Source organism: Aquarana catesbeiana, linkage group LG01 (assembly GCF_042186555.1).
Source record: "Aquarana catesbeiana isolate 2022-GZ linkage group LG01, ASM4218655v1, whole genome shotgun sequence".
NCBI lineage: Eukaryota > Metazoa > Chordata > Amphibia > Anura > Ranidae > Aquarana > Aquarana catesbeiana.
In genome coordinates, this window is record NC_133324.1 from 156,191,878 (window position 1) to 156,208,108 (window position 16,231).

Below are 16,231 nucleotides of genomic sequence, written 5' to 3' on the forward strand. Positions count from 1 at the left end.
TGACTTTTAATACATGGCCACTTACCTGTCCCAGGGTCCAGCAATGTCGGCAGGGGACGCCGAGAACCCGCTCAGTTCTCGGCAGCTGCCGCCACCATCCTAGGTGAGGGAATCAGGAAGTGAAGCGTTGCGGCTTCACTTCCCGGTCCCCGCTCTCTCCTGGGAGCTGTGTGTTCCCAGCAGACAGCGCGGTCGGGAAAAGGCATAGACTCCCATGGGAGTCTATGCCGGAAGTGGGTGCAAATACCTGTCTTAGACAGGTATCTGCACCCCCCTCAAAGGTGCCAAATGTGACACCGGAGGGGGGGAGGGTTCCGAAAAGCGGAAGTTCCATTTTTGTGTGGAACTCCGCTTTAAAAAAAAAAAATTTGAGATCCTGTTTCCTTATTGCGGGTTAAACAGCATAGCGCTTGCGCTGTCTAACCTGCCCCTCTGGAAACTGTAAAAAAAAAAACCTGGCTGATCCTGCCAGTTTCTGTCCTCCCCCATAAACTAACCACGGTTTATCACGGCTGCTGAGCCCTGACACCGTGGTCAGTTTACGTGCCTCCGTCATCCACTCTCTCTTCTGTCCTGTTCCCCCTCCCTCCCTGCCCGTCAGCTCAGAATTCTGCGTCTCAGGCTTCGCCCCCCCCCGCCGCGGTTAGTAAAATACTACCATTTAAAAAAAAAAAAATGCTGCCAGTCCTTTAAAGCTGCCATCCTGCACTGTATAAGTGTTTGTTAGAAACAAAGCCTCTAAATAGGCCGGTCACATGACTCCCGGCCACTCTGCTATTCCGATCCAGGGCTATAGCGGGAGGGGTGAGCGGCCAACTCGGTGGTCACATGACTCCCGGCTGACATCAGAGGGAGAGCTCGGCTCCTCCTGCTGTAGCCCTGGATCGGAATAGTAGCACACCCCGAAGTCATGTGACCGTCCCGAAGATACTTCACAAAAAGGTATTAAGAGGCATCGATTCTAACAAACACTTATACAATGCAGGATAGCAGCTTAAAATAGGGGGGCTGGCAGCAAACCATAATTTAGGGTTACAAACCCTTTAACCACTTGCCGACCAGCCGCCGTCATACTGCGGCAGGCCGGCACTATCCCGCGAAGCGTCGTAGCTATATGTCGGCCCGCGGGATTGGGATAGCAGGCGCGCGCTGCACAGTGGGGGTGCTGATGCTCGTGGCCGACAGCCGCGATGATCGCCGGCCACAAGAGATCGCCAGCAGGAGGGACAGAACACGGAAGTGTGTGTGTAAACACACAAATCCGTGTTTTGTTCTGTGAAGAATGACAGATTGTGTGTTCCTATTAGCTAGGAACCACGATCCGTCACTTCCTCTAGTCAGTCTCCTCCCCCTTTAGTTAGAATCACCTTCCAGGGAACACAATTAACTGCTTGATCACCTTCTAGTGTTAACCCCTTCACTCCCAGTGACATTTTTACAGTAATCAATGCATTTTTATAGCACCGATCACTGTATAAATGACAATGGTCCCAAAAATGTGTCAAAATTGTCCGATGTGTCCGCCATAATGTCGCAGTCACAATAAAAAAAAAAAAAAAAAAAAAAAAAAAAAAAATTCAGTTTGCCGACATTACTAGTAAAAAAATAATAATAAAAATGCTATAAATCTATCCCCTATTTTGTAGACGCTATAACTTTTGCGCAAAAGAAAAAGGGGGATATTTATTATAGCAAAAAGTACAAAATAGTTTTTTTATTCAAAATTGTTGCCCTTTTTTTGTTTATAGCGCAAAAAATAAAAACCGCAGAGGCGATCAAATACCACCAAAAGAAAGCTCTCTAAAGGTCTCCATACTATAACAAATAGCTCTCTATTGCCAGCGTTTTAGAAGTGGTCAACCCTGGCTTTCATGGCACCCAGTCAAATGACCAAGTGTGCAGACATTGGTCATGTGATCTCAGCTAATGGGGAGCATTATTGTTCATGCCGCTGGTGACTGGTCACTACATCTGATTTAGCTCCAATCCCCAAAGCCATTCCAGTTGAAATCATGGGATTAATGCCTAAGCATTTTGTCATGGGACTGGATGCCATTGAACTGTGGTTTGAAATTAGGTACTGCTTAGCTTTTTTTTTTTTTTTAACAATTTAAGGGGACAAGATAGTTAGGATAGAGCGAAGGAGCAATTTGGGTGTAAATCAACTTTAAAGTAATCTGACAATCATACAATGTATTAAATACAGGATCATCTTCAGAGGCCCCCAAAAAGCTTAATTAGACCAAACATTGATTTTCATATGATCCAACTTGGATTTCAGTTACAACTACAGAGATAAGTCTTACAGCTTTCACACTCTCTTAGGAAAAAAAATGTCTGCTTGAGGAAAGAGACATGCAACAAGTAGTAGCTACATGGATTACCTAGACACCCGATTCAAAGGCTTACATGATTATTCGTGGATGATGTTCCATAACTGAATTATTCAGGTAAAATCGTTTGAAATACATACAAGCTGTCCCCTGAAAGAAAATAAACAGCAAATAATAAACAGGAAAGCAAAGAAGATGCAAAGTCTTTGTGCACTTACATAGTTATAGAACTTGTAACTTGTTTGGATCACAAGAGGCCCGATTCATTATTCTATAAGGCAAAGGTTACTGGACCTAATTGTTATTTTCAGCCACCTGTCTGTTAATTTCACGTCTCAGCAATGTTATACCTGAGTGAATTACGCACAAAATCAAGTCTGAAAATTAAAGGAGGAGCTACACCCTTTCAGTGATCCTAGAATAATATTTGACGTTTTTTCTAATACTAAAGTGTATGTAATCCCCAACAACAAACCTACAAATTTTTTTGCTCCTTTTTTGGCCTGTTTAACATACTGCTTAAAAGTTTGTTATATCTGATAAGTGCAAATAAGTCTACTGATCAAACAGCAAAAATGCTGCTAAAAATTGCAGTGTGAATAGAGCAGTAAGGAGTTAGAATTCTGTCAGGTAATTTTTGCTCTCTGTATCCCTGTTCAGGAGATTCATCAAATTCTCCTGATCGCCAATGTCACCAGGAATAAAAAAGTGAGAGTAAATCCAGAACTTTGAGTTGCCCCCAGAACAGGAATGGAGGCAATAGTAACATGAAAACAGTCTAGGAGGGGGGTTTACCTAATGTCAAAAAAATATTTTCTAACTTTCCGATTTAGTCCACAGACTGGGAAGTAAAAAGAAATCTCCAGATGATGACAAAAACAAAAAAAGAAAAAAAAAACAAACACACTACACACACACACACACACACACACACACACACACACCACTGATGGGTTTTACCCTTCTCTGGTCAAATCAAAATGCGTCTTTTCCCCCCCATTTTGGATAATCTGTAAATTCCATATCTTACAGTACAATACACAGGCAAAGTATTCATAGACCCTGGGGTATTGGCTCGTAGCTTCAGGTGATTGGAGAATGGCAAGCTTTTGAGGACACATGCACTGAATGGGTCCCTTATAACCCAACCTTACTCGTTAAGTCCTCAGTTTGTAACAAGAAATGCAAAGTAATCAAGAAATTGAATGAAGGATGGCCCACAAACTGTACTGTACTCCAAATATGAAATTTACAGGTAAGTGAAAACTCCTCTTATCCCAATTGTACAGTGCAGGACAAAAAGTATTCATAGACCCCGAGACATCCCCATGCAATAAATAAGAAAGATGGGCAACAACCAGGCAAACAGAATTGTACCAATAGGCTCAACAACAACACGGGTCAACAGACCCAACTTCAGACCGCAGCTGCAAGAACCTCACAGTTGAAAGCTGCATCCACAGAAGACTGGACATCCATCTGCTAGAACTTGAAAAAGTATAAACAGAGGATAAAGGTGGCAGCCTTACACAGCTGCAATAGAGAGGCCTAGTGGCCGAAATGCCCAAAAAACTCCTACTAAATCTGGTGGAACTGGCTTGTAAAAGGGCAGGAGATTTGTAGAGTGTAAGCAATTAGATTTCTTATCCATTTTGTGATAGTGGACTTGGAAGTAAGGTGTCCCTTGCAAGGTTATGACAAGACAAATAGGGAATGCATCTGTCTGATAGACGCTATACCTTAAAAAGGGTAGACTCTGCTGGCTCTGGCTACATCCAGGCAATCAAAAAAGAAAAGGGATACCAACTAGGTATCCCTGGATCGGACTTTAATGGCATAAGAAACAATAGTGAAGTATGAAAAAATAATAATATTTATTGAAAAATTATACAGGACATCAATAAAGCATTTGAAAATTAAAAATCATGTAACATGATACAAAATATATAGTGAGCCCTTGTGCATCAACGCTTTTCACCATTAAGCTTCCTCAGGACACATTCAAGGTTTCAAAAATAGCAAAAGAAAGAACAGATCTCACTGTTTGAAACAGAACATATTTGTTTTAAAATTTAATAAACACATATTAAAAAAAGCACTTGTCAGTCCACAGGGAAAAGCCAAGACACATATAGGCACAGAGAACCAAACAAAGAACGTAGTTACCTTGTAAGAGACTAAGCCCTATATGTAGATATCCAAATAATAGGAGTACATACAAGTATCCGAGATACTATTTTGAGCACCTTTTCTTTTTTTGTTCCCCTCTCAATTACAGATGTGGCTATGAGTGCTCTCTTTTTTTTTTCTTATACATACATCCAGGCAATGAAGAGAGATTTTCTTTGGATGCTTTGGAGTAGGGCGTAAGGATGGTAGAACTATTTCCTCAATGAGGTGAAAGACTTATACCACCTTGAAGAGAAAGGATGATCTTGTCTTTGTGAAGTATGAGGAACAGCTCAGTATAGCTACCAAAAATCCCTTTAATCTTCTAAGACCTAGGATTCAACAGCAAGATTGAATAGAGGGCCCTGAGACAGCAGATCTGGTCTATTGGGAAAGGGTCAGGGTTCATTTGCTAGACATCTGAGTAAGTCTGTGTACCAGGTTCTTCTGGGCCAGTTTGATGCAATGAGAATCACAGGTTTCATATCTTGCTCTCTTTTAAGCAAACAAGGCAGAATTTTCACTGAAGGGAAGGCATAGCTTAGCCTGAACTGAGACCCTGAATCTGGGCAGGAGCAGCTGAAATAGTCAATTTTCTAGTTGTCCACTTCTGGGATGTGGACCGCAGAGATTGCTGGATAGTGAGTTTCCATTCATGAGATTATTTGGTTTGCTTCTTTCAAGGCTGCATGACTCCTGGTGTCTCCTGGGTAGGGGATGCAAGCCACAGCTGTGGCATTGTCTAATTGCAGTCTGGCTAGGTTGTCCACAGAGAAAGGGGGTCAAGTGTTGCAGAGCCATCTAAAAACTGCTCTGAGATCCAGGATGTTGCTGGGGAGGTGACAGGTGTCCAAGTTTCCTGGATTTTGGGGAATGGAAACAATCCTCCCAGCCTGAAAGCCTGGAATCTGTTGTCACCTTCCAGTGATGGGGAAGGAAATATTTCTCTATTGTTACAGCTGGGCTGGAGATCTCCCAAGTCAGGAAATTCCTAGCTTGGCTGGATAGGAGAATGGGTACGTCAAGAGAAGGAAAGAGCTTGTTTCAGGTTGACAAGGTGTTGTGTTGGAGAGTTCTTGAATTAAAAATTGTAAAAAGGAGTACAGCCTTAAGGCTACTTTCTCACTGGGGTGGTGTAAAGCGCCACTAGTTTTAGCTGCGCTTTTGGTCTGCTAGCGGGGCACTTTTAACCACCACTAGCAGCTGAAGAAGGGGTTAATAGCGCCCGTCTATCGCCGCTGCCGAAACACTTTGCAGGCGCTTCGGCAGCGCTGCCCATGCATTCCAATGGGCAGGGGCAGTGGAGGGGCAGTGTATGCACCGCTCCTAAACTGCCCCAAAGATGCTGCTTGCAGGACTTTAACGTCCCGCAAGCGCACTGCTCCAGTGCGAAAGCACTCGGGGTTTCACACTGGAGTGACAGGAGAGGCGCTTTACAGGCGCTATTTTTAGCGCTAAAATGCCTGTAAAGCTCCTCAGTGTAAAAGTGGCCTAAAGGAAGCTATCCGAATACCTAAAACTCTCAAGGAGAATCTCATTGTGAGATGTCCCTTTGACCTTAATTCTTTAACCATTGGCTCCAATAGAAAGAATTTTCTTTTCTGTAAGGAAAAAGAAAAAAAAAAAAACAAACAAAACAAAAAAAAAAAAAACAAACAAAACAAAAAAAAAAACTTTGCTTGGGATGTGTCCAGGATCAAAGAAGGCTGGAGAACAGATTTTTGAAATATGATCACCCAACGAAAGTTGGAGCATCTGAAATGTGTGGACGTTTACTAACAGCTGGAAAGCAGAGGAGTCCTTCAGGAGAAGGTCGCCTAGATAACCTCTGACCTGGATTCCCCAAGTTCTGAGAAGGATGAGCTAGGACCTTTGTGTATACTCTGAGAGCAGAGTATAGGCCAAAAGGGAAGGGCAACAAACTGGAAGTGAATGTTTACCATTGTAAAGCACAGGAATTGCTGATTAGTTTTATAAATGAGAACATGCTGATGAACATCTTGGGTGTCTATTGATGCCATGTATCCCCCTTGTCTCAGAGGAGTCTTTGGTTGATTTTAGAGACAAAAGTGACTATTTTTACCCTTTAAAACCAACGATTGAACCCACAGGTTTGGCACCCTGCGAGGGTGCCCCTTCATTGGGAAAAGAGTTTTGGGGAAGACTTGGTGGGCTTTGGGGGCAAAGTCTTGCGCCAAAAAGAAGGGATGAATTTAAGTTTGGAAGCTGTTGCCTGGGTAGAGCGATTGGGAGTTCTGGGTTTTGTAGAGGCAGAGGTTCATTAGGAGGGGCGGGGGATTTGGGATCTGCTGCTGTAAAAAGTAAAACCTTCCCTCCTGTGACACAGTTCAATGAATTAGTCAAGTCCCACCCTAAACAGACCTCTTTCTTGAAAAGGCATGTGTGTGAAGTGCTTTTACTGCCACAAGATTCTGGGAATGTGAATTGAGATTGGGGCCAGTCTGGAAATCTGTCTCATGACACATTGTAAGGCATCCACACAAAAAAGTACACGAGACGGAAATTACTTTAATTGTTAAAGCAAAATCCTGGAAAACATTGCAGCAAGGCCTGATTGCAGGGCTGAGCCTGCCGAAGTACTAAGAGCCTTTAAGAGTGTCTCAAACTTTCTATCTGCAGAATCCGTGAAAGAATGGACATTTTAAAAATAGGTACAGTGAGATGTTTAAGACTGAGACAGCAGAATCACCCACTTATTTGTGACCTCTTTTTTACCAGATAGAGCTCAAAGTGGAAATTTGTGGAGTGATCCAATTGCCATAGATTGCATGTTCTATCTGTTCAACAGGTAATGTCTTCTCTGGTCAGAAAAAAAGCCGGACCAATGAATCGGCTTTTTGTCGTCGGACAGCATGGGAATCGCAACAATCTGGTACAGCAGGACTGGGGGGGGATGGGGAGTGGGTCCAGTGGATGGCTCAAAACTCTGGGAGCTGGGGGGGAAAAGAGCCGATAGAGATGCAAGGAACAAAGCCGTGGGAGTGGCAGGAAAAGCCCAAGCTGTGGCCACTGATGTCCACAGTGAGATTAGGAACTGGAGCTGGTGGAACCCATCATATGCAGGGAGGTTTCCCACACCGGTGTGTGAACTCAAAATCACTATGAATTGCACCGCATTCCTGTTCAAATCACATGCATTTCTTTGCAGTGCGATTTGTGCACATTTATTTTGTATGGACGCAAATTGCACCGCAAAGTATGGGTTTCGGGTAACGGAAGGATTTTCACAAGTACGAGTATGGGCGCATCCCTAATCCAAAAGCATTTGCAGGCGGCAGCACTGACCTTTTCCACGTTAACAAGCATAATGGGTGAAACTCCATCTTCAATATAGCAGCAATCTGGGGAAGAATAATCTTCCACAGCTTCCTCCAATACTGCCCCTAAATCCTCTTTGTTGCCTTTTGTGTCAGCTTCATCTAGGGTAGGCATATTTGGATCAGACTCCGGTTTAGAAAAGGGATTAGGAGCTTGGCATTTTTGAGCCCTGGGCAAAGACAGCTGTATTAAAGTGGTTATTCTTCTGGGGAATTATGACATATATACAGAAAATTCTGCTTTTATCAGGAAGGTCACTTGTCCATATGAGGCTTTTACTTCCATTAATATGTCCCAGAAAAAAAAAAAAAAAAAAAAAAAAAAAAAGAGCTCCTCACTGGTTAGCGTGGTCATGTGATCGAGCTGACCAACAAGTGTTTGCCATTTGCAAGCTCTATGATGGTACTCGAGCTGGGTGTATGGTGTAGAGACCACTACATCGGCAGCATGGGGTATTATGGCCACGATATCTGGAGTTAGTCTTTTCATTTTTCATGAATAAGTGAACCTACCCTTAACAGCAATTTTTTGGCAGTAGTTTCCATTAGAACTACCTTCACCTAATACAGACAAGTAATTGTAGGTGGTAGGCCAGTACTCAGAGTGAGGTATGTCTGTGCTGGGAAGCTGTCATGTATGTATAAGTGAAAATATGTACAATGCTGTAAAAACAGTCTACGCTTTTAGGACATTAGTCCTTAGTCATGGTTCATGTCCTCCAACCACGACTAAGGACTAACATGTAGGCTGTTTCTACAGCATTGTACATCTTTACTTAATAAGGAAATGCTATTTTTGGAAGTCATCCTGAGTGCTGACCATCCCTTTCCTTACTCTGGTACCTTGGAGGTGTCAGCAGCCTCAAAGTCAGAGCACCAGGCGGAGCAGTTATGTGGGAAGGTTTTAGCGTCTATACACCCATTTTCACTTCCTGCACAGTACTGTATCCTTGGCTCAAGTCATCTGTTGGCTGAGATTATCCGATGTAAAATTGAAAGTATACAAAGAGTCCAAGGATAATGGGAAGGTTATAACCCAAATTTGGCAATGGCCACATTTGAGAAATTACTTGCAACTGGATGGGCAGAGCCTTACAGGAAACTGAGAGACTAGTGCCCCTTCACGCCCACTTAACTTTTCACTGACACAGCATTGAACAGATTCGAAAGCTGCTATTGGACTGAATTGTGGCTATGGATCAACCCACTAACATGTGAAGAGCCGGCCCGGCTGAAAAAAAAAAAAAAAACACAAGCACAAGTTTGTGTATAACCCTTTACTCTCTGGATGTATGTACTACATCAAAAAATATAAAGTTATTAAATAAACTGACAACATACAGCTGAATAATAGTTTGCCTGTGCTTAGGGCTACAATTATAAGCATATCTATTAAAAAAACCTATAAGTTAAATTTACAAAAACTTACCAAGACAGATTTAGGCATTGTGGGTTTGAAAGCATTGCAGAAATCCACCAACTTCTTCTCATAGTATTTGCAGATGACCCCCTCTTCATGAGGCTCCACATTAAATATCTCACCCAAGTGTGCCTGTGAGAGACATTTTACACTTACTTGGACACACTACACTTTTGCAAAACATCACATGTATGTCACATTACACAAAGGATTAAATAAACCATAAAGTGTGCAATAATGCTAACTGACATTTCCTCATTCATGCCTAACATAGACAAGCATAGACATATACTGTCCTTAGTCAACAAACAATGCAAAAGAACAAAGTCCTAAGTGCAAAGTCAGTGACCTATTGCAACCAATCTGAATTCCTGTTTCTGAAATCTTGGAATTGGATTGTGATTGGCTGCTATAGGTTTTGCACTATAGAATGGCGGCTTTGAGCGTTGCACTTTAAAGAAGACCAAAACCCAATCATTAAAATCTTATCTAAGCTTTAAAAGGCTAGGTTCACCTTTAAAGTAGAGCTAAAAAGCATAACTTTTTTTTCCCCCATTTATGATGGAGTAATCAAGGGTTATAACCCTTGTCAGATTTTTTTTTTTTTTTTTTGCAATCTGAATCCCACTGAGGGATTTGAAAGAAGTTCATTCATAACAGCTGTGATTCCTGTAGTCATGGTGTGACTGGCCCACAGCTATCACATGGTACCGGGGGGGGGGGGGGTAAAACCCCAGCACGCTGTTCTATGCAGGAGTATTGCTTAGCAACAGGTTACACTTTAAATATGGGTGTAGTACAGTGGTTCTCAACTCCAGTCCTCGGGACCCACCAACAGGCCAGATTTTAAGTATTACCTTGGGAAGTTGCAGACTAGAATACTGCAATCACTGAGCAGCAAGTGATATCACCTGTGATGTATTTCAGCAAACCTGGCCTGTTGGTGGGTCCTGAGGACTGGAGTTGAGAACCACTGGTGTAGTATGTAGGTGACAAAGGGTTTTATACACACTCACAGAGGCTGCAGCCGCCAGGAACATGTGTAAATCTGACAAGCCAACCGTAGGCTACAGAGAGCAGAGATCTGGTGCTTGTAGCCGCCGGATCGCTTCCACACAACCCAGTGACTTCCGGTGTCCCACGCCTCCACCATGTTTCCTGGGCTCTGTGTGCCCATTGGAAGACCCAGGACTGGCATAGCAGGAGCCAGGACTGGCATAACAGGTGCTACTGTGTAGAGTGGACATCTGTTCGCTGATCTCCCCTTCCTGCTAATGACTCAGAAGTGACTTCCAGGTCCTGGTATCACTTTCTCTAGGTAGTACGGATGGGACAGAAACAAAATGGAGTACGATCTGAATTCCATTAGTTCTATTGGAAGACAAGTGACACATCAAAGATCTTTTAAAGCCCTGATGTCTCAATAAAGAGAACCTGTCACCAAAAATGCATTACATAGGGGACTTTTTGTCTTTTGATGAAAAGGTGTATAAAACTAAAGTTACACCTAGAGGTCGACCGATATGGGTTTTTCTCTGGCCGAAGCCGTTATTTAGAAATCGGGGCGATATATTAGGCCGATTTTTTTTCCCCCCTTCATCTCATAAAATCTCCCACTCCCCTCCCCCCTGCTTGCTCCTGTCACTCTACCACACACTTAATGTCCTCAGTACAGATGGCACTGGCAGGTTTCACACTGACCTGATATAGTGTAACTGTGTGTAAAACTGACATATGTAACTGAATGCAAAGAGACCAGCTGTCAAAATTCAGCGGTGATCTTGGGGGTGGGCGGGACCCAGCAGCTATCAAACATTAGCCAATGATTGGGCTGCTTAAGGATCCGGGGGGTCACATACACATAGCAACCCACCCAAATCCCATCCCATTGGCTGGTGTTTCCCACCCCCAACATCAACGCTCAATTTTGACAGCTGGTCTCTCTCTGCATTCAGTTACATTACATGACAGTGTCACACACTTCACACAGCGCACTGCTCTGCTAATGGAGTGTGGGGAAGGGAGGAGGAACAGGCATGGTGTGGGTCAGTGTTAAATATCAGCCTAATTTGCATAATAATCTGCAGATTCTGATTTCTTAAAAAAGGCCAAATATTGGCCGATATATCGGTCGACTTCTAGTTACACCCAAGCACATTAAAATACACACAAATGTAAATAAATATAGGTAGGCACTTGCCTTGTGCACATAAACAATTGAATAAAAAAATCTCACATATAAACCACAGCCAGGTGTATAAGAACAATCAATAATATACATAACTAATAATAATAATAATAATAATAGTGATGATAAAAAAAATGATACAAAAGTTAATGCTTGTGTTGGGGGAACACAAAATAACGCAACATAAATGTTACAGATCGCCGCACACATCAGAGTGAGAGTAATAATTCTCGGTCCATTATTCACAGGTCACTCTAAACTGATAACCTGCAGGGGCTTTAAAAACATCACCTATAGAAAATATAGGGTACCAAAGTTTGTTGCCATTTCACAGGTGCAAACACTTAAGGTTTGACATGTTCTCTATGGCATCTACAGAAAATGTACAATGCTTGGGGGTATTACATAATCACCAGGCGAAAAATGTTTTTTTTTTTAAACGTGTGGGGGGGGGGGACTTTGACAGTGAAATGGTTGGCACGATGGTGTTTATAAGTGTACCTTGGTAGAAGAGGGGTTAATGCAGCTTATCTAACCCAAAGAACAAACATCTCAAACATTGCAGCAGCTGCATTTGTTTCCTTTTAATTTTTTTTGGTTTGAGCTGAGAAGATTTTCTGCAAGTACAGAAAAATACCTGGTGATCCTGCCAGAAACCTTACCACCCATATTATCAGCTTTCACGGGTAATTTTTGTGAACTCTACCCCCCCCCCCCCCCATGTAACACAGGTGGGGAGGGGTATGTAGTCCAAATCAAGGGAAATAGCTGCTCCTCCATATAGACAGGACACCTCCCAGGGGACAATAAAGGGGAGAGCATGCCTGGTTAGAAGAGATCATCAGCCATCACATCATCATATGAAATGTGTGCTCCTGTCCTTACACCTGATACTGCCTGTCATCGAATCCATTACTTCTCTGCACCTTCCAGCTGCTACTCCATGACAGTCCGTATAATGAGAGTAGAAAAGCCCCCAGGAGAGCTCCGCACAGGTAATATCCCATGCTGTGTGAGGCTCTCCGTCTTATATCACACAGAACTCAGCCTGGGGTCACTGAGCAGACACCCACACTGTACCTGTCCTGTCCCTCGTATCCGGGCCCGATACCGACTATTGGCCTGTGTCCGGAGCCGCTGTACTTCCTCCTGACTGGGGAAGGTCCAGTGCTTCTTCTGGGTGCTGTTATGGAACATCTTCCTCTCTCACACACCTAGCTGCTGGCGCGGCCAATATACGTCACCGAGATGACAGAGAGTGCCGAGCGCCACCACGTGGTGTCTGTAAGGATCTCTCCTGGGGGATTGGTGCTTGTGTGAGGAGAGAGATATGGTTCGTCAGGAGGACATGTCTTCCCTTATAGTAGGGGGTGGGGAAAACAGCAACATCTTATCTGCAGGGGCTGTGCGTGACAGAGGAAGGAACTGGAAGAGCAGTGCTAAACCAGGAGGACATGTCTTCTCCAGCCCTTCATACTGGGTGTATGGCAGAGGAGGGATAGGATAGACCAGGAGGACATGTCCTCTCCATCCCTTCATACTGGGTGTATGGCAGAGGAGGGATAGGATACACCAGGAGGGCATGTCCTCTCTATCCCTTCATACTGGGTGTATGGAAGAGGGATAGGATACACCAGGAGGACATGGCTTCTCCATCCCTTCATACTGGGTGTATGGAAGAGGGATAGGGTACACTGAGAGGACATGGCTTCTCCATCCCTTCATACTGGGTGTATGGCAGAGGAGGGATAGGATACACCAGGAGGACATGGCTTCTCCATCCCTTCATACTGGGTGTATGGAAGAGGGATAGGGTACACTGAGAGGACATGGCTTCTCCATCCCTTCATACTGGGTGTATGGAGGAGGGATAGGATACACCAGGAGGACATGGCTTCTCCATCCCTTCATACTGGGTGTATGGAAGAGGGATAGGGTACACTGAGAGGACATGGCTTCTCCATCCCTTCATACTGGGTGTATGGGAGAGGAGGGATAGGATACACCAGGAGAACATGTCTTCTCCAGCCCTTCATACTGGGTGTATGGCAGAGGAGAAGAGGGATAGGATATAGACCAGGAGAACATGGCTTCTCCATCCCTTCATACTGGTTGTATGGCAGAGGAGAAGAGGGATAGGATACACCAGGAGGACATTGCCATACACCCAATATAATGGGATGGAGAAGCCATGTCCCCCTGGTGTATCCTATCCCTCTTTTCCTCTGCCATACACCCAGTTCGAAGGGCTGGAGAAGACATGTCCTCCTAGTGTATCCTATCCCTCCAGTCCTCTGCAATACACCCAGTATGAAGGGATGGAGAAGCCATGTCCCCCTGGTGTATCCTATTCGTCCTCTGCCATACACCCTGTATGAAGGGATGGAGAAGCCATGTCCTCCTGGTGTATCCTATCCCTCCTCTGCCATACACCCAGTATGAAGGGATGGAGAATCCATGTCCTCCTGGTGTATCCTATCCCTCATCTCCTCTGCCATACACCCAGTATGAAGGGCTGGAGAAGACATGTCCTCCTGGTGTATCCTATCCCTCTTCTCCTCTGCCATACGCCCAGTATGAAGGGATGGAGAAGCCATGCCCCCCGGTGTATCATATTCCTCCTCTGCCATACACCCTGTATGAAGGGATGGAGAAGCCATGTCCTCCTGGTGTATCCCACCTCTGCCATACACCCAGTATGAAGGGATAGAGAAGCCATGTCCTCCTGGTGTATCCTATCCCTCTGTCATGGACGTACTGTGCATGGCTCTGCAACTGGCCGCGGGCGCACAGGTCCATTGGGACATGTTCCAGTCCATAGGCATTCAGCAGTGAATAGACATGCGCCAATGCGCAGACCACAGACACGCGCACAGTAACGCAGCTTTGGTGCCCAGTGATCCTTAAAAGGGGCCTCTTCAGAATGCATCCTTCTCTGATCTGCAGCTCATCCTGTACCTGAACCTGCATCTGCTCCAGTGTTACCCGGCTTCTCCTGACCTCGCTGCTGTCTTCAGTCCTGACCCCTTGGCTTCAAAAAGGAAACAAAATAAGTGTAGCGCTAAAAAATTAAGATGTCCAATATCAAGACAAAAGATGAACCAACAGTTCTAGGTGTAGAATATGGGAGGAGATCCTCCATATATGTATTGATCCTAATGATAGGGAGTCCTCGGAAGTTGTATGTCTTCAGACAAGGAGCACATCAATAGGTGTATAACATCTGGGGTGAAGACACACCACCACCAACAATGAAGAGGCTTACCGGATCCAATGGACCCAAAGGGGCATACGCTGAGTTGGGTCAGACAAAGCTTGGGTGTTGGGTGGCTGTAGATGATCCAGAGGGATGGTGTTCTTGGGATGAACCATAGGTTGATATGTCCCTTAGAGTGGTGTTAGGAACCAAGTGGTGGTGGTGACAAATAGGAAGGAAGGAGGAAAGGCCACATAGTGTAAATCCATAAACAAATGTAAAATTTATTAAAAGTTAAGAAATATGATGACGTCTTGATGACGAAATGCGTAAGGCGTGGCCTCGTCATACGCATACGTCAATCTCTTGTCTGGTTTACGTGGAATCTTCCGGTTTCAGGCGGGCGGTGGAACGCACGCTCAACTACGCTGCCCTCCAGGCTCTGAACCGGCTTGTGGAGTACTGTTAGCTCCTGTTTAAAGTTTTTTGATTAACCTCCCTGGCGGTATTCCCGAGTGTGGCTCGGGGTTAAAATTCAGTACCATTAGCGGTAACCCCGAGCCACACTCGGGATCGCATTGCAGGATCCTGGGGCGGCTTTACTTACCTTGTCCCCGGGATCCTGCGATGTCCCACGCTGTGTCCGAGGGCTCCGTCCTCCTCCGAAGCCTCTCCGTGCCAGGCTCCTTTCCCTGCGAGCGGCGCGACGCACGGGGGCGGAGCCTGGCGGCAAATTCAAAAAAATTTCAAAATCATAACACATACAGTACTGTAATCTTACAGATTACAGTACTGTATGAAATGATTTCACATCCCTTTTGTCCCCAGTGCTCTGGCCCATGCCCTGCATGCAGTTTTACATGATATACACTGTTCTTTCTGCCTGGAAACTGGAGATTGTCCATAGCAACCAAAAAGTGTCCCTTTACGTCAAAAGTGGCTTTAGACCAGCTAGAAAACAGCGATAGTAAATTAGAACACTTGCAGAATTGAGCGATAGTGAATTGTGGGGAAATTTATTTTATTACTATTTTTTTTAATTTTTTTTAATTATTTATTTTTATTTATTATATTATAATTTATGTTTTTGTGTTTCAAACTTTATCATACCCGGGATATCTACTAGACTCTGGTTTGGACAGATTTAAGTGTGTTATTGTTAAGATTTACAGACCTACAATATAAAACGCCAAATTTCCATGCAAAATAATTGTACCGCTTTCAGCACCTAAAATCCGAAAGAATCATACCGCCAGGGAGGTTAATAAACCCATTTTTTACGGACTCACGCTATGAGATATATCTCTTTCTTGATACATATGGATGTTTAACACTGGGGATACCGTAACACCATAGAAGGATATACCACAGTGGGCTGAGGACCGTTTTCCTGGATTCAACATCGCTGGAGTTTATCTGCATGCCTTTTACCCCTGCAGGGGTTGGGCTGTCCGGTGAGTGAGAGCACGAGTGGGGGTGTAGTGGAAGACGGGGAACACTTGCTGCACTAATTTTACAGTCTTTCCATCAGAGGGACACATTCAAGAATTTTTTCTGCATACGATTTTTTTAGGACAAAAAAAAAAA

General features: G+C 44.2%; 1 protein-coding gene across 2 annotated transcripts in view; it reads right to left on the reverse strand.

Annotated features, from left to right (window-relative positions):
- Positions 1-12,747, reverse strand: part of CCNH (cyclin H) — a 35,147-nt gene extending 22,400 nt beyond the window's left edge. Inside the window, exons 1-3 of one of the 2 annotated variants that reach the window (XM_073624469.1) lie at positions 12,529-12,747; positions 9,270-9,392; positions 2,410-2,483 (exon numbers count right to left, since the gene is read on the reverse strand). In XM_073624469.1, coding sequence (XP_073480570.1) covers positions 2,410-2,483; positions 9,270-9,392; positions 12,529-12,645 — 314 coding nt within the window. In that variant the 5' untranslated portion in view covers positions 12,646-12,747. The remainder of the gene's footprint in view (positions 1-2,409; positions 2,484-9,269; positions 9,393-12,528) is intronic. The other variant, XM_073624470.1, reaches the window with a different exon arrangement.
- Between the last annotated feature and the right edge of the window lie 3,484 nt (positions 12,748-16,231).